Source organism: Gallinula chloropus, assembly GCF_964237585.1.
Source record: "Gallinula chloropus genome assembly, chromosome: 2".
NCBI classification, from domain to species: domain Eukaryota; kingdom Metazoa; phylum Chordata; class Aves; order Gruiformes; family Rallidae; genus Gallinula; species Gallinula chloropus.
Window position 1 is genome coordinate 63893055 of NC_140086.1, and position 25263 is coordinate 63918317.

The following is a 25263-nucleotide window of genomic DNA, read 5'->3' on the forward strand; positions in this document are numbered from 1 at the left end:
GTAAACATTATACTTTCACCTAACTAAAGCAGTTTGCTCTTGTCTTCTATAAAGTAACAAATTTAAGAGACTGTATATGTTTGGGAACTTTTAAAAATGTGTTTGACAATTAAATACTGAGAAATGTATGTGAGGCTTGTATAGCTGGCAAAGAATGAAGAAATGACTATTTCTTTTGCTTTTCACTGCTAGACTTCTTGAGTAGCTTGATATGAAGTTACTAGTTTTGTGTTAGCTTTTTTGGGGGAGAGGGAAGGGAAGGGAGGAGGTAACTTCAAGGGGGATTCATTTGTTTAGGTTGGGAAGCATACCTCACTGGCTGACTGGTTGATCTCTTTCTCCATTTTTTCTGGCTCCAGCAAATAAGTTCATGTTTATATAACTGGTAACCAGTAATTGGTATTGCATCTATTTTAGACTTCTCTGTTCTTAATTTCATTCCCTGATTAAATGTCTAGTGCCTTTTGTCAAAATGTAATTGACTGTGCCAAGTTGCGTGACACTGTGAAGAAACAGTATCATTTGTTACCGACTTTTAATTCTCTAGGTTGTGCTGCTTTGTGTGGAATTGAGGAAAAAAATTGAAACTTTCCACTTATATTAAACAAGACTGAAACAGGTCCTGTTAAAGCCCTATGGATTATTTTATTGGTTTCTTTCACAGTTTTCTAAATGAATGAAAAGAGACTACAGGAAAGAAAGTGCAACTTTTTCACTCTGTTACTCTCAAGAAGAGTGGTGATTTTTGTTTGGATTTTTGCATGTGCTTTGAATTTGAAAATCCAATACGTAAATCATGTTGTGTTATTTTATTTAGACTTCAGTTTCTGTGTATGTGTATTTCCATTAAATAAATATTGAATGCTGAGTGATTTCTTGGGCAGAGGGAGACTCTTCCAGACCTCACAAAACAATTCTTTCTTCTCCAGAAATCTAGGCTGATCATCGGTACATTAAAAAACAGGTGCAGGGAATCAGAACATTTGTGGTGTAGGGTTTTTTTTTAAAGTCTCATCTGTATAAGATGTCTCCTATTCTACTTGGAATCTCATCCACAGATTCCCAACTCTTTGAAGTTTCCTTGAAGATCCTGGAGCCCTTCAAAATTTTTGAATTTCAGGTAGGTAAGCATTTGCGCGGATGCATGCGTTAAATTGGTCGACCCTCTCCCTATGTCTGCATCTGTGCTTCATGCTCCTAATTTCTTTTTCCTGTCAGCCAGGCAGAATATTTAAGCTTAAAACATTATGCCTTTTTTATCTTTCATTTTTATAGGCTGTATTCTTTCTAAGACATTCTTGTCTCAGTGTTTATTAATAAACCAATGTAGGAGTTTAAAAAAAAAAACAACCCTTCAGTAGGTTTTTTGATTTTTCTTTTTCCCTTTCGAAAGAAAAAAAAATCCTTGGCTTTCAAACAAATGAGGCTGATTTCCAGGTCTGCACAGACCTGTCAGAACTTTATTTATAATACTTCCACAGAATTTCTGGTCTGTTCAGATAGATTTTCTTCTTGAAGAAGTGCAAGTCTTATGAGGGTGCTGCTGTATCGTAATCTATTATTCATTTGAGCTAGAGTTAAAGATTGAGGAAAACAACTCCAGTGGTCTTTGTAGTTTACATATTCTGGCATCTTTGTTTGAAGGCTTCTTAGTGAGGTGACAGCAACCAAATGGATCTTTTATTAGAAAATGTCCTTGTCTTACCGAATATGTTCTGTCACCAGATGTATTTTCATATAGATTATGTCATCTTTACCTTCTTTAAAGTCACCCTTAAGCTTGGTTGAATGTTAATAATTCAATTTGTGGTGATTAGAGTGATCTTGAAAAACTACATGAAGTCCAAATACTGATACTCTCTAGGCCCACCATGCACAGCCTTGACATCACACTGCTGTTTTGCTCTCTAGCAAGCTGATACACAGTCTCAGGACTTGAGTTCTGATTCTTCCAGTAACCTTTTACACATGGATTCCAGTCTATATAGTTCAGGTGGTTGCCTAGGAACCAAACCTGCAGAACACTTAATTGCTAGTGACTGACGCTCCAGAGAAGTGCACATGTACATGCAAATTGGGTTTGTAATGTTAGAATTCAAATGATCTGTCAGTGAAGACTTACAAGTTTTGTCTAAAATAACGTATTTGCAGTGAACTGTCATCCTGTTGTTTTATGATTCTCATGTGCAAGGCCTTGTTCTGCCAGTAAACTGATTTCCAGATTCTTTCAGTAACTTCTGGTAGTGTAGAAGAGAATAGGTGGGGTAATGTCCCTGGAGGTGTTCAAGGCCAGGTTGGATGGGGCCCTGGGCAGCCTTGTGTAGATCCAGGCCTGGAGGTTGTTGTCCCTGCCTGTGGCAGGGGGGTTGGAGCTCTATGATCCTTGGGGTCCCTTCCAACCCAGACCATTCTATGATTCTATGATTCTATGTCTTAAAGCCATGGGAAAGCAAGCAATACAAACAAGTACTTTTACTGAAATAATGCAAAGTTCAATTCCAAGTTTAGAGGACTCTGTAGTAAGAGATTCCTTCCTCTTACTATACAGAGCTTAAGGTGCTCCCTTTTCTTTGCAGATTAAGCAAAAGCTTATGGGAAATAATATATTAATGATAAAAATGAGCAGAAAATAAAGGTTCTGAAATTTATTTCTGTGTCTTGGGCTGAACATCTAGGTTTTGGTGTTTGGTTGGGGTTTTTTTTAATGCTGTTCTGTAGAAATAGTGTGGTGGTAGCATATGCCTTTAGCATGCAAAACTGCCAGATCTTTTTTAAATTTTGAATGGAAATTGACCTTCATAATAGGCACTGAGCAAAATGGGGACACATCATATATATTCTTCTTACAGCATCGGTTTGTTTTTGTTCCAGTACTACTTTCAGAAGTAGTATTTCTTTCTTCAGGTGGTCCTAGAATACTTCAGAAGTTTTCTTCCTAGCATTTGGTTGCATGATCCTGGGAATTTTTTCAGGATGTTTAATTAAGACACTGTGAAGTGAAACAGGTTATAGAATCACATAATAGTCTGAGCTGCAAGGGACCCATAAGGATCATCGAGTCCAAATCCTGGCACCACACAGGACCAGCCAAGTCAGAGCATGGGACTGAGCGCAGCGTCCAGACGCTTCTTGAACTCAGTCAGGCTCGGTGCTGTGACCACTGCCCTGGGAAAACTGTTCCAGTACCGAACCACCCTCCCAGTAATGATACAGTAACTTCCTTTTTTCCTTAACTAGTAAAAATTGCTTACTGACTAAAAATGCAAAACATTTTGGTTTCTTCAATATCTGTTTCTTTGTACATTTTAATAGTTAAATTCCCTTTTTTATGTAGGGAATAGGAAGTGGCATCCCTTTTGCTTCAGTTTCTTGAAGCTTGGGTTTTTGTGTTCTCAACAACTGTAAGTGGGAATACTATTTTTCCATAAATGTGCTTTTAAAATCTATTTAAAAATAGATGTCAGCAGCCTTCTTATCACCATAAAGCTTTGTATCACTACTCTTCAGGTTGTTTTTTTATTTTGACATTTCTCTAAGAGTAGTTGGGGTGCAAGGTTCAGTTTATTGAATTTTTTTTTCCTTGTAATCTTGGTAGTTCTAGGAGAGAAATAAGATACAGGTTGCAGCCTGAAGTTTGGTGATAAGTTACAACCTTACTAATAATGCTTTAAAGATTTGTTTACATTTCTTAGTTTTCATTTTATAGTGTAAGCAGTAGTGTACGAGTAGGGTTATTTCCTATGTTGATGCAGTGTTCTTCTGCTGTGAGGAGATTTCTGCTTAAACTTAACACATCCTGCTCTGTGATACAGTGTAACTCAAAACATTCTCGAAGCATTGCTTTATGGCCTTTGATGCTGTGATCATCTGATGTGGGTTTGTTTCTACCCTGTTTTCATAATCTCTACCCTTTTAGTCCACTAAAGGCAAACTGCACAGAAATAGTAAAATTTCTGCCCTAATCTTAATTACTGGTAGTTTAATTTTTTCCACTTTTTTTTTTTTAAATATGAGAAGCTTTAGGGCTCAGAGGGGTTAATAGAAGGGCATCTCTAATAGCATTAAAAAACCCCTGCAATTTGAGCTTTGATTCCCTGGCTGTGAATCATTGATACTATCATTTATTCATCCATTTAAAAAAGGAGACAATTAAGATCTAATATTTCAGAAGAATGAAACTGAATAAAATTTTCAGGCCTTTATACTGGAAATGTAAATAAAAATACACTTACTTTTTACTTTGCAGTTTGCCTTTGAGGGGCTCTACTTTACTATTATCTAAAGAGTGGGAATATGTGGAGGAGATCCAAAGTAGGAGAAAATGGGGTTGCTTTATCAGAAACTGGAGTTCTCCTATTGGGTCATCTCCTCCACTCACCCGCCATCCTCCCCACTGAGCTTTGCATCCTTGTGATCGGCTTCCAGTGTAGTTAAGGGAGCGTGGTACCAACATGGATAAAGGGAGATGGGTCAACCTGTTTGACACATGCATGCTTACATACAAGAAATTCAAAATTTCAATGGCTCTAAGGTAATTGTGGCACCCTGAAGAAACTTCAAACAGTGTTTTTCTGTGGAGGAGATTTTCCAATAGAATTCCAGCTAATGGTAAGTAACCCTATTCTGCATATTATGTAGATGCCAGAAGCATTTGTGTATTTTGCCACTCACCAATGAAGAATATAAAACAAGTATGGTAATACTACTTCATGTCTTTTGAAAGTATCTTCAGAAAAGTGTGGTGGTGTTCAGAGTCCCAGTTCAGTGCATTTTCCAGGTTTGTGACTGTTTAATTTCTGGCAGGTTTTACAGTGAGTGACAGCTACAATCAACAGACTCAATTTCCAGCTGTACAGCAGCTGCAGGATTCAAGCACACTTGAATCTCAGGCTCTTTCAACCAGTTACCATCCGCCAGCCCTTCTTCAGGTTCCAAATACAGATGCTATTAACGTAGTAAGTACTGCTGGAAGGCAGAATTCCTTGTTCTGTGTTCAGTCATGAGGGTTTTTTTGAGCCACTTCATTGGTAACTGACTTTTCATGATGTCTTGTTCAGATTGCTTATATTTAACTACTGGAAAATAAAAAGGTGGGGGAAGGATAAGCGCCCTGGCCACATGTTTCTTAGAGTTGTATGTTTTGATGCTCTAGGCTTAGAAAAAGATATAATGCTATGAATTTTGATCATAAGCCTAAAACTAGGGAAGGACCTATTATTATAAAATAATTTTATATTATTGCACTATATTCTGTCCTAATTATTTAATGTCTGTTGGTATATATGAGATCACTCAGAAAATAGCATTACAGATGAGTGGTGATCATTCATAGAGCTTGCATATTGCAGTATCTGAGGTTCTTTCATGGTTCTTAACCTAGTTAAATTTGTAGAAAAGCTTAACTGCTAAAAATACAGTTTAAATACAATTTTTTATGATGAAGATTGTCTTTGGTAATGTGTTTACCATAATGAGCTGCATGAATTACTTTCCTTTCATGCTTGTTTGGAAAGGGCAAATGACTGACAACTAAGATGGGTTTTAGAATCTTGAAGAGTTTGAGTACTTTCGACCCACTGGCGTTGGAGTTCTCCTCAAATCTTACACCATGCTGACATTCTCAAGGATTATTCTGTGGTGGTTTTTGCTTAGAGGGAAAACCTGTACAGAAAGAAGTGAAGTCTGTCAGCACCACTGCACATTTTGCCAATCAGTGTGGGGCTCGTAGTGTTTAAAATGGCTGCTCCAGTGTTAAATTGAACCTCTCAACCACCAGAAAATCTTCAGGGCTTGAGACATAAAAATGTCTAGATTCACAAGGAGCTGTAACAACATCACATTGCCCATTTATAGTGATTTGGTAGGTGAACATTCTGCTCCTTCTCACTGTTAGTCTTATTTTGTTGACAAAAATTATGAAAGTGTCAATTAGATTACTTGTATTGACTGTGAATGCTGTAATCTTGCCAATTTGTGTGACTTCATGTCAGTATTGTGTTACTGAAATTTACTTGAGGCTTTGGTTTCTAGACTACTCGCTTGATACAAGATCAGTCATCACAAGAGGAACTTGAATTGCAAACCCAACGGCCTCATTTTCTTGAGGACAGTGAAGATCAAAGCAGGCGTTCCTATAGGTTTGTCACACTTTCAGGTTTTGTCACAGAATTGCCTGAATCTTTTCTGGCAAGTAATTGTATGCAACTAATGAAAACATTTTTTCTTGTAATAGATGTGAATATTGCAACAAAGGTTTTAAGAAATCCAGCCATCTGAAGCAGCACGTACGATCGCATACTGGTGAGAAACCTTATAAATGCCAACTCTGTGGCCGCGGCTTTGTTTCCTCAGGAGTGCTTAAGTCACATGAGAAGACTCACACAGGTAACAGAGCCTACCAGCTCTATAGTAGCGTGGCTCACCTTTGGGGTTTTGTAAATGTCCTGTGTAAGTAAACTTAAAGAAATGGCATGCTACTTATTTGTTTTTGTTACTTTAAGGAGTTAAAGCATTCAGCTGTAGCATTTGCAATACCTCCTTCACAACTAATGGCAGCCTTAGGAGGCACATGGCAACTCACTTGAGCATGAAGCCTTACAAGTGCCCATTCTGTGATGAAAGCTTTCGAACAACTGTTCACTGCAAAAAACATATGAAAAAACATCAGGCAGTCTCCTCAGCTGTAGCAGCAGCTACAGAAACAGGAGGGGGAGGTAAATTATTTCATTTTTACTCTTACAGTTCTTACTACGAAACAAATACAAATGTTTCAGTGGGTTACATCAATGCTATAACAGTAATGTTATAAATTAGCCTTCCAGCATGGATAATGTCTCTGTGTCCACAGCCACTGAAATCTCCCTAGCATGTAAATTGTTTAAACAAATCAAGTTTTCCAGGAGTAGAATATTTTTGTCCTAAATTACTTATACCTGTATTTAATTATTGTAAAAGTTAGAGTTATAAAGCCAACTTCATTTAAAAGAAGGATGTGAGTTGTTAGACTTCAGAAAGAGATCTAAGTCCAAACATGTAATGTAGTGGCCATGTGTCTGATAATAAAACCACCTATTTTTGCAATTTCAGCTGCTGGATTAAACTAAACAGATGTGTGTATATATGGTGGATTTTTGTTTTGTTTTTTTTTTTTTAATAGTGGCATGTGTTGAAGATGATGATGAAAACTCTGAAAGAACTTCCAGAAAATCTCGTCCTGGAGTCATAACTTTTACAGAAGAAGAAACAGCAGAACTTGCAAAGATTAGACCTCGAGAAAGTGCTACTGTCTCAGAAAAAGTTCTTGTCCAGTCTGCTGCAGAGAAAGACAGAATTAGTGAGATCAAAGATAAACAAGCAGAACTGGAGGCAGAGCCCAAGTATGCCAACTGTTGTAGTTATTGCCCCAAAAGCTTTAAAAAACCCAGTGATTTAGTCAGGTAAGGAATAGAAAAGTTTTATGTTTTCAGTTTTCTAACTTGTTCTTTAGAACCTTAGTAGTTACAGTTTCATATAATGTTTTTATGCCTAAACTAAAGTTTGATTTAATTTACATACGTTTTTATTATTCTGAATGGTCTAAAAATGTGTCAAAATATTCTGTATTCTGAATATGACTAGACCAGCCTCTTCATATTTCTTTTCATGAATGTTGAAAGTATTAACATGAACTTTTAGAATAAATTATGTTTTCTTGCTGTAGGACTTGCATATAAAAACATGTAAAAATCAGTTTGAAAAAATGGCAAATGCTTAAATCATCATCTTTAGCAGTCCTGCTTAACGTAATGTTAACATAAGTATTCAATTCATTCTAAAATTTTTAAGGTACAAAATAAGTATTTTCTATCAGTTTGTGAAAAGTAGAAATTCACATGTACATATATTCTGGAATTATTAGGCATGTCCGTATCCACACTGGAGAGAAGCCCTATAAGTGTGATGAATGTGGAAAGAGTTTCACTGTAAAATCCACTCTGGATTGTCATGTTAAAACGCACACAGGTCAGTAAGATTTTTGGATGTCTTTGTTTAGAAACTGGTTACTTTCTTGACAAGCTGCTTTAACTAAAGATTTGGCAAGGAATGGTATGTTTCACTATGATCTAGGAAATGGCTCTCTGAATAGCAGTGCTAGGTGAATTGGGTGCTAACTCCATCATCAAATAAATCACATCATGATATTTTTGATAAACCATAATATTACAGTCTTCATTAGTGGTATTATAAAGCAGTTGTAGTCATAGATCATGGAAAAAATGGGTGTGTGTATATATATAATAATTTAATTTAATATCTGCTGTAGCATTTCAGTGCTAAATGATTTTCCTGAGGGAGAGGGTAGATTTGGAAGATTTTATAAAATTAAATTTAAAAACTTGCAAAGTCTGATATTTGTGCTGCAAAGAATACAGAAAACTGAAAGCTTTTGATGCTGCAATATATAAGTATTTTACTGATGGAAGCTACCTTTCTAATTCATGGTATTTGTACATTCTAGTGTGATTTAGTAGCAAAATACTACTCCTGTGTTTTATACAAGATCTCTAAATAGATTAGTACCTTGTCCTGGGTAGCAGATGCTAAGGATAGTGAAATGAACGAAGCAGGGATTCAGTCAAATTCCTTCAGGTTCAAGATTTTTCCAAGTTTGGGACTCTGAACTAGAGATTGTATCTTTTTTCCTTGCAACTTCAATGGAATTTTTTACATTAGTTTTATCCAGTTGTTTTCTGGACCCAGAAAAAATGATTAAAAATGAATGGCCACCAGCACATGCAGTAGTAGTAAGTTCCTTGAGTCAAATTCGGTTTTCAGTGTGTCCTCTGGTGATTTTGTTCCTCAGCCCACTAATTCTTTTGTTTGAGAAATAATGGGAGATTCTTCCCTGGTTTTTTGTTTATGAGCTCTTCATAATTTTACACTTTTTCAAGGCTGAGGTGCTTAATTCCTTCTTTGCCGGGGTCTTTAATAGCAAGGTGAGATGTTCCTTGGATGTTCAGCCACAGGAGCTGGAAGACAGGGAGGGAGAGCAGAACAAAACTCCCATGATCCAGGAGGAAACAGTTAGTGACCTGGTAGGCCAATTAGACATTCACAAGTCTATGGGGCAGAACAGGTTCCACACAGGGGTATTGAGGGAGCTGGCCAAGGTGCTTGCCAAACCCCTTTCTATCATCTGCCAGCAGTCCTGGCTGACTGGGGAATTTCCACTGACTGGAGGCTGGCAGATGTTGCATGCATTTACAAGAAAGATCAGAGGGAAAGATCCAGTAAACTACAGGCCTGGCAGTCTGACTTCAGTGCCAAGGCAGGTCCTGGAATGGGTCATCTTGAGTGGTATCACACAGCATACGCACAACAACTGAGTGATCAGGTCCAGTCACGATAGGTTTATGAAGGACAGGTCCTGCCAAGCTAACCTGATCACCTTCTGTAACGAGGTGACCCGCTTAGTGGATGAGGGAAGGGCCGTGGATGTACCTTGACTTCAGCAAAGCCTTTGACACCATTTCTCTCAGCATTCTGACTGAGAAACTGGCTACCACTGGCCTGGACAGGCGCACCTTCTGCTGGGTTAAAAACTGGCTGGATGGCCGGGCCCAAAGGGTGGTCGTAAATGGAGCCAAATCCAGCTGGATACTGGTCACGAGTGATGTTCCTCAGGCCTCAGTCCTGGGTCCAGTCCTGTTCAATATCTTTATTAATGATCTGGATGAAGGGATTGAATGTTCCCTCAGTAAGTTTGTGGATGACACTAAACTGTGAGGCAGGTAGGGAGGTCTGAGGGTAGGGAAGCTCTTCAGAGGGATCTGGACAGGGTGGATAGATGGGCTGAGACCAGCGGAATGAGGTTCAACAAGGCCAAGTGCAGAGTCCTGCACATAGGACATAACAACCCCACGCAGCGCTACAGGCTTGGGGAAGAGTGGCTAGAGAGCTGCCTGGGATCTGGGGGTGTTGGCTTACTGCAGACTGAATATGAGTCAGCAGTGTGCCCAGGTGACAAGAAGGCCAATGGCATCTTGGCTTGTATCTGAAATAGTGTGGCCAGCAAGTCCAGGGAAGTGATTGTGCCCCTGTACTTGTCATTGGTGAGGCCGCACATTGAGTACTGGGTTCAGTTTTGGATCCCTCACTACAAGAAAGACATTGAGGTTCTGGAGTGTGTCCAGAGGAGGGCAATTAGGCTGGTGCAGGGGCTGGAGAACAAACCGTATGAAGAGAGGCTGAGGGAACTGGGGTTGTTTAGTCTGGAGAAGAGCAGGCTGAGGGGGAACCGTACTGCTTTCTACAGTTACTTGAAAGGAAGTTGCAGAGACGGGTATTGGTCTCTTCACCCAAGTGACAGGTGATAGGATGAGGGGAAATGGCATGAAGCTGTGCCAGGGCAGGTTCAGATTAGACATTAGGAAAAACTTCCTTTCTGAAAGAGTTGTCAGGGCCTGGAACAGGCTGCGCAGGGAGGTGGTTGAGTCACCAACCCTGGATGTATTAAAACGACGGGTGGATGAGGTGCTCAGGGATATGGTTGAATAGAGGACAGGTATGGTTGGACTAGATGATCTTAAAGGTCTTTTCCAACCTAGTGATTCTGTGATAATACAAACCAGAGCTTTGTAAATGAGTATTTTATTATCCTTAAAAGATTTTTTCCAACCTGTTGTTCATCCTCTTTTCCAAACTATGTACATGATGATTTTTACTAGCTTAGGTCCTCACTCAGATGCTTAAAGGACTCCCTTGCTGACTTTCAGCATTGTGAAAATTGTCCCTATGCCCTACCTTTTTGTTTTCAGTCTTAAAACTATTTTTCTTTAATTTGTGAAAGGACTCTGTCCTTTCATCCTGTGACAAGAGTTTTTCTAAGGTCCTTTCATATAAAACCACTATAAAACTCCAAAAATACAGTCTTGTCAGTGAAAATCTGGTCTCCTTCCAAGAGCTCTCATAGAGTTATGAAGTATAATTTTCACAACAAAAAACACATCAACTTTTCTCTATTATAACTCATTATATCTTGTTGAGGCTTTTTTTTTTTCCTGTTTTCTTTTATAATTGGTTCAGCTTTGGTTGGATGAACATGAACTTTAACTAGTGTGTAGTTTCTGCATTTCATCCTGGATCCATTTTCAGAGGGCTGTTTTAATCTGTTGCCAGCACCTAACAGCTAATAGTTCATTGGTTTCATGTTGAGCCATATTTACTTTATCTAAATAAGCAATTTAAAAACCTAAAAATACTGTTTGATTATATGGAACTTACCTAGTAAACAACAGTTCAGTTTGAAAAGCTACTCTTCTCCTCCACTGTAAAAGAACAGCTTTGCTGCAGCCCACATCTCCATTGTCGTACTGGTTCATGTTATTCTTGGGCTCTTCTCCATTATTTGAAACAGCATGTTATCAGAACTTAATTTTGTTGAATAAAAAGAATCACAGAACCACAGAACATTAGGAGTTGAAAGGGACCTTGGAAGATCCTAGTCCAACTCCCCTGCCAGAGCAGGATCACCTAGACTAAATCACACAGGAACATGACCAAGTGGGTTTTGAATGTCTGCAGAGAAGGAGACTCCACAACCTCTCTGGGCAGCCTGTGTCAGGGCTCTGTCACCCTTACAGTGAAAAAGTTCCTCCTTATATTCCCATAGAACTTCCTATGCTCCAGCTTGTACCTGTTGCCCCTTGTCCTGTCACTGGCCATCACTGAGGAGAGCCTGGCTCCGTCCTTCTGACTGTCACCCTTTACATCTTTATAAGTATTTATAAGGTCAACCTTTAGTCTCCTCTTCTCCAAGCAGAACAGGCCCAACTCCCTCAGCCTCTCTTCATAAGGAAGGAGTTCCACTCCCTTAATCATCTTGGTGTCCCTGCACTGGACTCTTTCAAGGAGTTCTATGTCCTTCTTGAACTGAGGGGCCCAGAACTGGACACAATATTAGAGGTGTGGTTTCACAAGGGCAGAGTAGAGGGGGAGAAGGACCTCTCTTGACCTGCTAACCACACCCCTTGTAATGCACCCCAGGATGCCATTGACCTTCTTAGCCAGGAGGGCACACTGCTGGCTCGTGGTCATCCTGCTGTCCACCAGGACAACGGTACAAGAGTTTTATGGTTTGTAATTTAAATCTGTAAATTGATGTAGACTGAATTATAATTCAGGAATTTGGTGAGGAGTGAGAGATTCGTCTGTGCAAATGGAGACTAGAACTCAGTAGCAAGAATCATAGGTACAGGTTGGGTTTGTGACTTCTTTACCAAATGGCAATAACTAACATCACCCAAATACAGTAGTGTGTTCTTAGCTGGAAGTCGAGTTGACTTTGTTTCAATGTCAATATAATGGTTTTCCAGGTAAAAACAGTAACTTAGTCACACTTAGGATTATTTTGTTTCCCCCTTTTTTTTTTCTTTTCTCTTTTCTTTTTTCCAGAATGTAGTTTTCCATCACAGCTCTAGAGAAGTCTTGGTTTTATTCTTTGGTAGCACAGCAACAGCAGTAAATAATTTCTTTCCCTTGTTTAGCTAGGAAACAGTATCACGGTGAAAGGCCTGGGAATTTCAGTGTGTTTTCAGCCAGAGCTGCACATTTTCTGCCAGATACCACACTGTGGGGTTTGTGAATTGCACAATTTCACATATGGTTAATGCAACAAACTCCATAGTTAACTTGTTATTTGTAGTACATTAAAAACTCCAATTGAGACACAAGGATTTTTGTTTTCAAATGTTGTGCAGTCTGAAAGGAGAGAAGAGAAACAAAACTGTATGGTTCTAGACTAGATTTCTGTACTTCTAGATTACTTTGGCCTGGTTGGTATTTTGGTTTAGAATATTACCTCACTTGGAAATTGTCTTAGTTTCTTACTTGGAGTCTATTAACACTAGTCAGTATTGAGGTACAGGCTGAAGTAGAAGAATAAAGCTGCTGGAGTTATAAAGAAAATAAATGACTAAAGAAAAGCCAAATACTGAAGTGGCCAAGATGAAACTTGATTCTCCAGTTTTATGAGCTGTGTAGTTGAAACAACTTTATTGGTTGGGAAGGTAAGAGATGAGAAGGACACAGGCAGCAAGGTGACAAAAGAGTCTGCATGAAGGTTTTGAGCATATTGAGTTTTAGAAATAAGAAAAAATTAAGATGCCTTTCATTGAGATCCTTAATTCATTTGAAAAGCAGCCAGAATTATAAAGGAAAAGGCTAACTATTTTAGAATCTGTATTTTCTTTTTCTAATTATTTTAAAGTCTCTATTTTTTAAAAAATCGTTGGTACATTGCTACTTGTTTTTTAGAGTTTTCATCATTTATCTTTCTATTTTTGAAACTTTTCCAGGCCAGAAGCTCTTCAGTTGTCATGTTTGCAGTAACTCTTTTTCTACAAAAGGGAGTCTAAAGGTCCACATGCGCCTGCATACAGGAGCAAAGCCCTTCAAATGCCCACACTGTGATTTGCGGTTCCGTACTTCAGGGCGCAGAAAAACCCACATACAGTGTCACTATAAACCAGAGACAAAGAAGGTTAGGAAGCCTGTCACCCGTACTTCAGCTGAGGGACTACAACCAGTCAGTCTTCTTAATTCATCCTCAACAGACCCAAACGTTTTCATCATGAATAACTCCGTCTTGACGAGTCAGTTTGATCAAAATTTACTTCAGCAAGGACTCGTGGGCCAGGCCATCCTGCCTGCTTCAGTGTCAGGTAAAAATGGGTGACTTTTTGCTGGTGGTATTGAGACCAATTACTGAACTTTGTTTTGTATTAGAGTTCAGAAAATTAGGTGAAACATGACTTCCAAGCAGGTAAGAGTTGTACTGAATTCATGATTCAGTGCAGGGTGGTGACAGAAATTTATTTATTTATTGAAGAATGAAGGTGAAAATGTATGCAGCTCACCTAAAAAGATCTCTTCAGTTCTGCTGTGGTATTGCACTGCAGAAAGGAAGAAAATAGAGGTAACAAGTAGCTGGAGTACTTATATTGGTTTTGGTAATATTCTTTTACCTTTTCTTAAAAAGGAAAGATGCAAAAGAGTTATTCTGTAAGCTTTCCATTCCATAACGGTATTTTTTTTTTTTAATTCAAGCATTAGATCTTAGGGCAAATAGCTAGAAATACTAGTGTGTGCTCTGCTGTACATGTGTACTCAGTGGTCCAAAATAGAAAGGAGAAAACCCACAGTGCAAAAAAAAACCTACCCAACAATCAAAACAGGAAAACACTTCAGATGTAAGAAAATCTAGTGGTAAAGAAATGTACATTGGAAAGCTAAATGCCTGGGATCTGAAGTTGTGCCCATTGTCAGTGGCTACAGCTGCATTAGCACATTGAATCTGTCACAGACCATTCTTTGGCTTGGAGGCCAGCTGGCATGGAATACCCAACATGCTTCATGCTGCAAGTAAATGACCTTTTGAGAATGAGAATGATCCTTCCAAACTTCTAAATTGGTCTCAGGAATTGCTGGTGTAAGTGCTAGCTGACCTCAGGCACAGGGATGTTTTTCAGAGCAGAATAGTGTTCAGGTTTCTAGAAATGTTCCCTGGTACTGTTAGATTTTCTGCTTAAATTGAGGGTCTCTGACTGTCACTTCTGAAAGTGAACTTGGATTTTCTGTGCTTCTTTGGCACTTTTTTCCAGTGCTTGTGTATGATTTTGGAAGTACGTATACAAATTCAAAGCAATGTATATCTCATTTAACTATAGCTTACCTGGTTTGACCTAAATTGTTGTCCAAAGCCAACAAACTATTGGTTGTTCAGAAGATGCTGGTAACTGTTAATTGAAGGCATGGTTTGTGATAAATTTGTGACTAAAAACTGATGTTTGCTTGTGTTTTTGAATTAACGCAATAAGAAGAAGTCTTTAGCATGCTCACATGTCTTAGAAAGAGGCAGGTAGCTTGTTAAGTCAAGGTTAATGATTTTTTTTGCCCAAACCAGGTATTTCTTGGGTACGCTGAAGAATTTTGGAGAGGGAGGGTTGGGTGGGTGGGTAGATGGGAGGATGGATGGAAGGAAGGTTGGTTAGTTGGTTGGTTTTTTTAAGCATCAGCTAAAGGATACTACTTGATAAAACTGAAATTTTTTGGAGAAGAAAGTATGCCAAACACAAGCTGACTTTTTCCTTACATCCTCTTAAGACCTTTTGTAGAGATGGTCTCTTCACCTTCTGAAATTAGGAACTTTTGTAAGATGGTAATGTTCCCTTTATTTCCATCCACATGAGCACATGGGATGAACTTGGATACCTTCTTGAGCAGTGCTTGTGCTATGCAAAAATGTGTCAGTAACTTTTGTGTGTGTGTCTGTGTGTTCAGAGTCAGAGTGTAAGTACCCTGTGTGAGTGCTGCTTGCAAGATGCTAGCTAGTGCTTAAATAATAACTATCTTTAAATTACATAGAATTGATGAAGCTTTAAAATAGGCAATCACCTACTTCAAATTATTGGCATAAATGTTTGTGTGTGAATAGCTTTTGTATTGATTTAATTTATAAAAATAAACAAGCTAAAAGAGGTAATCAGTAATGATAAAGAAAAACATTATAATATGACTGTTTTCTTTGGTAGCTGGAGGTGACTTAACTGTGTCCTTGACAGATGGTAGCTTGGCCACTCTTGAAGGAATACAATTACAACTTGCTGCTAATCTGGTTGGACAAAATGTTCAAATTTCTGGAATAGATGCCACCAGTATTAACAACATAACACTGCAGGTAGGTTGCTCGCAGTCTCTTGCTTTTGAAGAGTCACTTCGAAAGCTGAAGGAAGTTTAAGGACCACATATAATTCTGGAATCATTCCCTGGAATTGAGGGAGGCAATACCATGCTCTGTCATTTGTACTGTGTTAGAAAACTGAAAAATAGCTACACAGTAAGAGGCTTTTTTCTGTTGATTTTGTTCTTTTTCAGTTTTTTAGGGTTTTTTACTCATCTGGGATTTTGGCAGATTGCTCTAAAATCTGCATTTTAAATTTTTTTTTCTTTCAATTGCATTTTTTCTTTTCACTCTATAAGCAAGTTAGGCTAGAATTCCCCACCCAACATCCCCAAAAGAACCCTTCTGAGAAGCAAGCCAACCCAAATTACTGCACAGAATGTTCTTTTCTTTAACATAAGACACCTGTGTTACTTGGCAAGCTTAGAGTATTTGGATTCACAATTTAAATTCCTATTGAGCTTGTAACATGAGCAACAGAAAATGGTGAGGTGATTATATTAAAAAAAATATCTCAAATTATGTGAAGGAATGATTTTCATGAACTTGGTGGTGTCTGATTAGTTTTACAGAATCAATGAGGTTGGAGAAGGCCTCTGGAGGTCACCAGGTCCAACCCCAAGGTCATGGAAAGGACGACTTGGCTTGCATTAGATTGTTCAGAGCGTCTGTATTCACAAAGTTTTTAGTGAACAACAAAGAAAACTATTTCAGTTTTATTTTCCCCGATCATCCCTAAAGAGTAAAATTTCTGTCTTTATCAAGAACAGGTGTTTGACTGTGAACAGGGACCTCAGTGAGCCCCAGGAGCTGAAAAAACAGATAATTTTTGGTACCAGTCTTCTCTCTGCTCCATGCCTTTTCACTTTCAAAGACCTGAAGACAGTGATAAGCGTTACATGCAGCAATAAGACAGTCAGGAATGCCAGTACTGTGGGTACCTGGTGCCCCATGTGCTCATATGTAACTATGATCATGATTTCCCAAGCATTTTGTTGAGGTAAGGGAGGGGAGAGAAGCTACAGGTGAAGCAGAATAAATTATTTACATAGTGACTTTGGAGATTCGCTATATGCAGACACTTAAAAAAATAAACTTAAATTTAAAATGGCTAATTACAAGGTTTAAATATTCTATATACTCTGTATGCAGTGAATACAAATGCTGGATTCATGTTGAGTATTCACTTAACCTGTGTGTGCTAACTTCAGACTGAAACCTTGCTTTTCAGATCGATCCGAGCATTCTGCAGCAGACATTACAGCAGAGTAATTTACTTGCTCAGCAGCTAACTGGAGATCCCAGTATGGCCCCACAGAATACCTCCCTCCAGGCAACAGAAAACACAGTGCCAGCTAATGTGGTTATTCAGCCTATATCAGGCCTGTCTTTGCAGCCCACAGTAACGTCTTCTGCTAACATGGCAATCGGATCCCTATCTGAGCAAGAGTCTGTGCTCACAACTAGTGCTGGTGGTAAGCAGTTTCACTGTACTTTGAATTTCTTAGTGTTACTAATGGTATTACCCACAGTGAGAACTACACCCCACACACACCCAACTACCTTATTTAATAAAATAAGCATACAGTTCTTCTATGAGCAATTTCAGCAAATTTTAAAACTCTGTTGCCTGTTCTGAATGTGTCTTTTTCACCTCGTGGACCATATCATAAACGTTTGGAGTCCTTCAGAAAAATAGAAGACCTTTTTTCTGAAGATCTTAATGTGCAGAGGAATAAAATGGATATATAAAAAAAACCCTGGTTTTAAGAGTATGAGTTTAGCACCTTGCCTTGGCTACATCTCTTATGGTCATTCTGAAAAAAATCATAGAATCACAAAACAGTTTGGGTTGGAACAGACCTGAAAGACCACCTAGTTCCAACCCCCTGCCATGGGCAGGGACACCCTCCACTAGACCTCTTTAAAAAGTTGTGGCTGTTATAAAGAAAGGATCTTCATGGAATTTTTTTGTGTTCTACCCACTTAATATTCAGGTGCACAGGACATCTCTCAAGTCATGACTTCACAGGGGATGGTATCATCTTCAAATGGACAACATGAGATAACACTGACCATAAATAATTCCAGTTTGAGTCAAGTTCTAGCTCATGCTTCGGGTTCTACTGCAACAAGCTCATCAGGAAGTCCTCAAGAAATCACTCTTACAATATCTGGTTGGTATTTTAATGATCTCTCTACTGTGGCAGGGCTGGTACAACCAGCTCTTCCTTCCTTCCTTTGCCTCCCTTGGGGTAGTGCATCTCCTGGGCAGTACTGGGACAGGAACGAGCAGGGCAGCTATTGGGGATGAGTTTATTTAACCCAGTTTTCTTTAAATGCGTGTGGAGCCATATTCTAATAGATGTTCTGATCGTTCTTTGAGGTGTACGATCCAGTCTTCATAATATGCAGCGATTACTTCAGTATTTTATATCATAACATTTCTTTAATGCACCCAGTACAATATTTAATACTTTTCTCTTTTTTTCCCTTTCTTTTTTCTTTACTTATTTTCCTTTTTTTCCTTTTTCTCATGTATCTCTTTCCGTTTTCTGTAACATATTTAGTGTTTTTAAGTATCATGACAATAATGTCTGAGTTAAGGTGTCAGGGACCCCCACTTAGGTTTTTCTGTTTGGTAATGAATGTTCACTCATCTAAGGAAAATGGAGTGTAGGTGTCCAACAACTGATAGAGACTCCTTTCAGTTTCTGTGTGTCCTGTGCTTGTTGACTGATCCACAAAATTAACACCATGTGAAGTGATGATTTTACAAAAGAGGATGTGTGCAATGCAATTCATTATCCATATATTAGTTCCAAAAAACCCCCACATTTTCACCATTAGCCTTTAGCTTGCTAGATTTTTATAGTTTCATGAAGGTGGTGTCTTGAGTCTAAGTAAATAGATCAGTATTTGTCTAAACATTAATCAGCACAGGTATTTCTCTACCTGTTAGTATCTAGAGGTGTATAATCACACCTGCATCAGGAGTTTGTCAAACCTCTGCATAGAAATCTGCAAGTCTAGAAAGTGAGTTTGTGTTTTGGTTGTATTTTCTGCTTTTATTAGTTTATGATCACTCGTTAATAGTTCCAAGTACAGTAGCAGAATAATGTTGAGACCTTTCCAGTTATAATAGGACTAATTTCTCTTCAGGCCAAGATCTTATTCAGCATAATTCTGGAAGCAGTGATCTGAATAGTGGCTTAAGGCTGACGGCGCCAACCATCAGCAGTCAGACTACGGGTGCTACGTTAACTATAAGCAATGACCAGCTTCTTACTCAGGGCACTTCACTAAATGCTCCAGGTATACATACTGTGATTTATTTATTTTTTTTAAATTTGAATTAAAAATAATATTTGGCTAAAAAATTGGACCAAGTAACTGAAAATGAAATGCTGTAATCATGCACCTCGCAATTCAGGAATGCCACAGCTTTGTATGTTTTCTCATTAGCTTTAAAGTGATATGCCAATTTAAATGAACTTTGCTCCACAGGGTATTAAGGAAATGTAAACAAGAAGACATACCTAAAATTAGTACTTTGAGACAGTTACAGGAATATTGAAGGACTATGATTGTAAATTGGAGGATGAAGAAATCTGATGAATGTGCTGTAGAGAGATGATAAAATATCATTCATGTCAAATTTGCTCTAGTATTCAAATTGCCTTTCTGGCAGTTTTTGAGACGTGATTAGCTGTTTAACTGATTTATTTGCTTCCAAAATAGAAAGGCCTAGGAAATGAGAAGGAGGAATTACTAACTTCACATTAAGTTTGCAGCTAAGAGTTTATCTGCATAGCAAATTGATTTTTTTTTTTTTTACTATTTTGCATATATTCCAGAACTTAATACAACAGGTGGAACAAACCTTCCTTCTACAACACCCATATCTCAGTCTGCAGTCTCTGCCCAGAATTTGGTAATGTCTTCATCAGGAGTTGGAGGAGATGGTAGTGTCACCTTGACTCTTGCTGACACTCAGGGAATGTTGTCAGGTGGTCTTGATGCAGTCACACTTAATATCACTTCACAGGTAAGAAATGCTGTTCTGAAGCACCAGATGTGCTAAAGCTGCATCTTACAGGGCAGGAATTGGAGATTTTGCTTAGGAAATAATTTTGTCTTGCAAACACATAATATTTAAAAGTTCAGACTTTCCCTCTCTGCCAACAGCGAGTGCATGCTGTCATCTAGAAGCATAATCAATTTAAACTGAAATACAGATACACGTTGCAGGTTGTTTTCTTTTTAATGAACAAATTCCCAAATAAGAATGTTTTCTGGTTTAATGTTCTACTGCTTCAAACATTGTTTGAGATCAGTATTTAGTGATTAACTGAACTCTGGGTACTGCATAATAACAGTTCAGTAATACAGCTTAGTATTCCTAAACTTTTTTATTGTTTAATATGGTAAATTTTTCTTTTCCTCCTTGTGAACGTGAGAGTTGAAGAACAGTCGTGACAGTTCCTTTCACAGCAAATAACAGGAAAGAACCTAAATTAAATTGACTGTCTATAATAAAATGTCTTATAACACTACTTGTTATAAGAATAATGCTATATGGATGGACAGTCATCTCCCCTGTAGCTTTAGCATTAGTTTTGCTTTTATCATAATTCAAGTTTTTTGTGGTGTCATCAAAAGCAAAAGACATATTGGCAAATAGAACGTATACAGTGGGAAGGAAAAAACCCAAACCAACTGATGAATAATACTATTAAAATACTAGAAAGTGAAAATTGAGGGTCATTGTGTGGTTGGCATTTCAGTGTATATTTGACATCTGAAAACTCTGGCTGTTTCTTCTAATTTCTTGGCTTAATTAGGTTTAGACTGATTTTTATTTACTTTTTGACCCAAATTAAAATGTGTGAATGTATATAAATGAAAGACACTTTGTCTAGCATTTGGTATGATTAAAGATGGTGAAGCAAAGTCCATGAGGATGATTATATGCTTTCCTCTCTGCAATTTTGCTGTGGAAAGGGAAGAAACGACTTCTTACATAGTTGCTAGGACACATTTGTGATTTTTGGCATCACAGTGTAACAAAGCAACATGTGGTTTCATTTCAGACTTGGTAATAATTTAAGCAATCACATCTGGCAATGTTGATGTTTATTAATAAGTCACCATATCTGATGTTAAGACAGGAATAAATAAAAATGAAACATTGCATTGGATACCGTGCAGGCACAGTCTGTGTTGCAGGAATCTTGATGAATACACAGGTAGTACATAAAGGTACTGCATTTCCTGGGGAAATTGAAAAGTCTTCAACAGTAATCTAAAAATTGTAGTAGTGGTGTAATATTAGTAATTGCGTATCTTAATTAGTAATTTATACCTTAATTTATTCTGTTTTGGAAATAGGTTTAGTTAAGTGATTTTAAAAGGGATATACTGTTGGAAGACCACACAGGAAAGCAAAATAGAGGAGTTAAAGTGTCAGCTGAAGAGGCAAAGAAAAGGGAAGGCTGAGACATTCAGAGATTTTTGTATGTCTGGGAAAAATCAATCCGAACTCAGTCTCAGCTCCTACAGACTTCCAGGTGTCACACTTAAATCGGTAGACTTTAAATGGAAGGAGGAAGGGAGAGGAATGGAGAGAAAGCAGTAGTATTTGTTCAGATGGGATTCTGGAGTGGACTTTTCCAAGGAGGAAAAAAAAATGTAGTTCTGAGGTATAAAAATAATGTACATGTTTACTATTAGCTGTTTAAATATAGTTATTGTACCTTTTTTTTCTTCCTTCTTTTCTCCCTCCTTTGGCAGAGTCAGCAGTTCCCTGCTATACTCACAGATTCCAGTCTCACTAGCCAAAGTGGGTCAGGCTCACAGCAAGTCATACTGGTGAGCCATACACCCCATCCAGCATCTGCAAACTCTGAAGAAATAACGTATCAGGTACATAAAAGTTTTTTTCCTGTATATTTTGTGGGTAAAGGAAATTATTTAATCAAAATACTGGAATGTTCCCTCTGAAGCAGGAAGGCTGATGTTGCTCCCAAATAAGAGTATTGGGAAGAGGTTTGTTGTGACTCCCTAGTCACCAGATTCTGTTCTAAGTTAAAAACGCTTCTTCATATTAAAAGCAATTAATAATGTTTTTCTTCCTACAAATTATGCAGTTGTGCTCTCAACACAGACTACTCCAAAAATTTCCAAGTAAGGTGGTAATTAAGTGATAAAAACAGACAAAGTTGAGAGCCATGTGGGTAAAATACTAACACCTGTTGCTACATCTTTTCTTGGTAACCAAAATGGTTTAATGGCAGAGCAACATAAAGTCTTTTGAACTTCTGTGTATCTGAATCTCAGTAGAATTTTTTGCATGTCTGATATAGTATTAGTATTAGAAAAAGTATAGATTAAAAAAAGTTCAGGTATCTCTTGTTGAAGGCAAAATGAATACTTTCAACCAACCTGGTAATATAAACTCTGAAATGGGAAAAATGAGCAAGACAGATGGAGACCCACAGTTAAGGGGAGAAATGGTAGACTGACTTGGCAAGCAGAGGGCAAGATGTGAGCAAGTTGTGGCTGGAATGGGCAAGAGAAACCTCTGAAATACCAAGCGCTGAAGGGAGAGGGTCTGTCTCAAGTATATGTGTAGGAATAAAGGTGCCAAGATGACAGTGTGGTAGAGGAACTTGAACACACTTCTTGGAAAAATTGTCACAACTGGGTGCCTCTCTGAAGTGCCTGTGCACTGATGAGTGCAGCACGGGGACAAGCAGGAGGAGTTAGAGTTGTGCATGCAGTTGCAGGGCTGCAGGCTCACTGGAATCAGAGAGAGAAGGTGCTACAGCTGGCATAACTGAAGCTCTGCTGTGGCTGGATTCAGGATCATCTGGAAGGACAGACTGGCAAGACAGCAGCAGGAATTCATAGAGCTCTGCCCGGGTGGTGAGCCAACTGAGACGTTATGGGTTAGGACTGGCAAGCAGACCAGTGTGAGCGACAGTGTTGTGAATACTGGCCACCTGCTACAGATCACTTGATCAGGGAGAAACAGAAGATCAGGCTTTCATTTTGGTCTTGGACTGTCTGCTGTAGTTGATGCTCCTCGAGTGGAGGAGTTGGAGTAGATGATCTCAGGAGCTCCTTTCCAACCTAACAAATCTGATTTGTGGTCCCTGGTCCCCATGGGTTAACTCAACCTGCCTAAGATCTGCTGGAAGGGTAACAAGCAAGGCACAAGGAATTCAGGAAATTTCTGGAATGCATTGATAATAACTTCCTCATACAAATGATGGAGAAGCCAACAAGTGGAGGTGGTGTTCTGGGCCTGATAATTGCAAAGAAAGAACTGATGGAGAATGTGAAGGTCGGGGACATACTTTGTTGCAGAGACTGGGAGATGGTGGAGCTCAGGATCCTGAGGAAAGAAAATAAAGCAAATAACAGGATCACAAACAAGGAGGGGCAGGCTTTCATATGTTTAGTGATCTCCTTGGACTAATCATATGATAAGCAGACCTGGAGAGAAGGAAGACCAGGAGAGCTGATTGATTTTAAATACAGTCTTCATCCAGCCTTAATAATCATTCATTCCAATGTGTAGGAAGTCAAAGGTGGCAGGAAGGTAGAACAGCAAAGAATTTCTGACAGAACTCAGATTTTAAAAAAGAAACATGCCTTAAAAGAGTACAGAGACACAATTCAAGGAGGCAGGGATGAAGTTCTATCAATTTTTTATTGTGTTTCAGTAATTCTGGAGCTTTATGTTAGTAGCTCAGAGCTTTACTTATGAAAAGTTCCAGTGAAGAAATTAAATAAAGAGAAAATATTCTCCTCTGTAAAATCACAGATGCTTTCTTTTGTTTTACCTGAAATATTTCTGGCTTTGAATTTTGTTCATTGAGAAACATGAGAATCATCCAAGATGCTTGGGAATATAAAACTGAATATAGAAAATATTGATACAAACACATTCTGTTTAAAATGCATAAATGAATTTGATCATAGTTATTATAATCTGTTTTCTTAAAATACATGTATGTGTCATTCTTAAGAGCAATGAAATACAAATCCATATTTACATACAACTTACTTCCTTTGTGTTGGTAACTTGCTTGCAAGTACTCTCCAAAAATAGGTCGTGTTGAGCTAGATCTTAAAAAATCAAACACTTTTGAATGTGCCTATGAAATGATTTGACAGTGTTTTTGTGACTTGTTACAGGTGACAGAGGTGTCTCCTAATGTGACTAAAAGCAGTCAAGCAGAAAAAGAAGGTCGCATGCACCAGTGTTTCGAGTGTAGCCAGACCTTTCCCTCAGCCACCATGCTGATGCACCACAGCAAAGAGGTTCATGGCAAGGAAAGAATACACGTGTGCCACGTCTGCAATAAAGCGTTTAAGAGGGCAACACATCTTAAGGTATTTGATAACAACAGCTGATTGTTCTGTTAACTCATCCTTTTGGTTTGGACTTCTTGAGATAGTATTCAAAGGTACCTATTATCCCTTTACCTTTCCCTTTACTCACCTTGAGAGAGGGAGTCTAAGTGATACTGCATATGCAGATAGAGAACTCTTTCCTGGAGCGTGGAAAGGATTTTAATACATATATTGACTACAGAACAAAAAATACAAATACCTGTCATGCAAATAATACTGCCAGAAGATTTCACTTATTTTATTTGCTTATATATGTTGTCACTGCTAATGCTGATTTTCAGATAAGCTTTTGGAATCATAGGAAGCTCTGGGCTTTGCACCCTGTAGTTTTGATTTTTCGATGCTCATGAGTACAAGTGACATATGGAGAGGAACCATTTGTTTTAAAATATCCTTACATTATTGCTGTTATCTAGTAATATTCTCTGTGTAGCTTCATCCAGATTATGAACAACCTGACACTTCCAAGTCTTTAAAAAAAAAACAAAAACCAGATTGTTTAAGTTTTTGATTAGATTATTGAATTTTCTTGCTAGGAACATTGGGCTGTAATGGTAAAGTGGTATGCTGAGACCCATATCCTATGTCTGAGGAATATTAAAAGGCAGTGATTTGAAGAAGTGCTTTATGAAAAAGAGCAAACATATAATGTGTCCAGAATTTTGCCAGATTCCCAGAATTCATAGAGGAAATTTCTGGAGCCAGAGGCAATGTCTTCATACTAAGTAGCTCTTAGAAAAATGACTGAATAGCTCTCCTTTCATACTTTTAGGAAATGCGATCTGTTTGTGAAGCTCAGCCTCTTGGAGTGATCACATGTGTCAACCAGATTTTTGGTCCTTGGGGAAAGTCACAAAATGTGGTGGTGTGAAACTCTTAACCTCTGGTTGTGGACAAATTTTCCAGAAAAAAAATATAGTTAAATGCAGTATTGATACTTGTGTTCCTTAAGTAATGATGATAAACCCCCAAATATGAGCCTCTCTCCAGTTTGGTTTCTTAGAACTGGCCTGGTGCTACCTTTTTTTCTATAATTAAACTTTGACTTCTAATATATACTGGACCGGTTTAAATAGACATTAAGAAAAATTTCTACCCTGGTACAGCCCTTGGGTGATTAT

General features: G+C 38.3%; 1 protein-coding gene across 1 annotated transcript in view; it reads left to right on the forward strand.

Moving 5' to 3' along the window:
* The window catches only part of ZNF236 (zinc finger protein 236), a gene marked incomplete at its 5' end in the record, with an annotated part of 79044 nt that overhangs the window by 45939 nt on the left and 7842 nt on the right, over positions 1 to 25263 (forward strand). Inside the window, 13 exons of the mRNA XM_084280161.1 lie at positions 4804 to 4955; positions 6031 to 6137; positions 6233 to 6384; positions 6501 to 6713; positions 7157 to 7436; positions 7898 to 8001; positions 13335 to 13700; positions 15570 to 15715; positions 16950 to 17193; positions 17716 to 17895; positions 19576 to 19766; positions 21512 to 21643; positions 23924 to 24121. Of these exons, the coding sequence (XP_084136287.1) occupies positions 4804 to 4955; positions 6031 to 6137; positions 6233 to 6384; positions 6501 to 6713; positions 7157 to 7436; positions 7898 to 8001; positions 13335 to 13700; positions 15570 to 15715; positions 16950 to 17193; positions 17716 to 17895; positions 19576 to 19766; positions 21512 to 21643; positions 23924 to 24121 (2465 nt within the window). The remainder of the gene's footprint in view (positions 1 to 4803; positions 4956 to 6030; positions 6138 to 6232; positions 6385 to 6500; positions 6714 to 7156; positions 7437 to 7897; positions 8002 to 13334; positions 13701 to 15569; positions 15716 to 16949; positions 17194 to 17715; positions 17896 to 19575; positions 19767 to 21511; positions 21644 to 23923; positions 24122 to 25263) is intronic.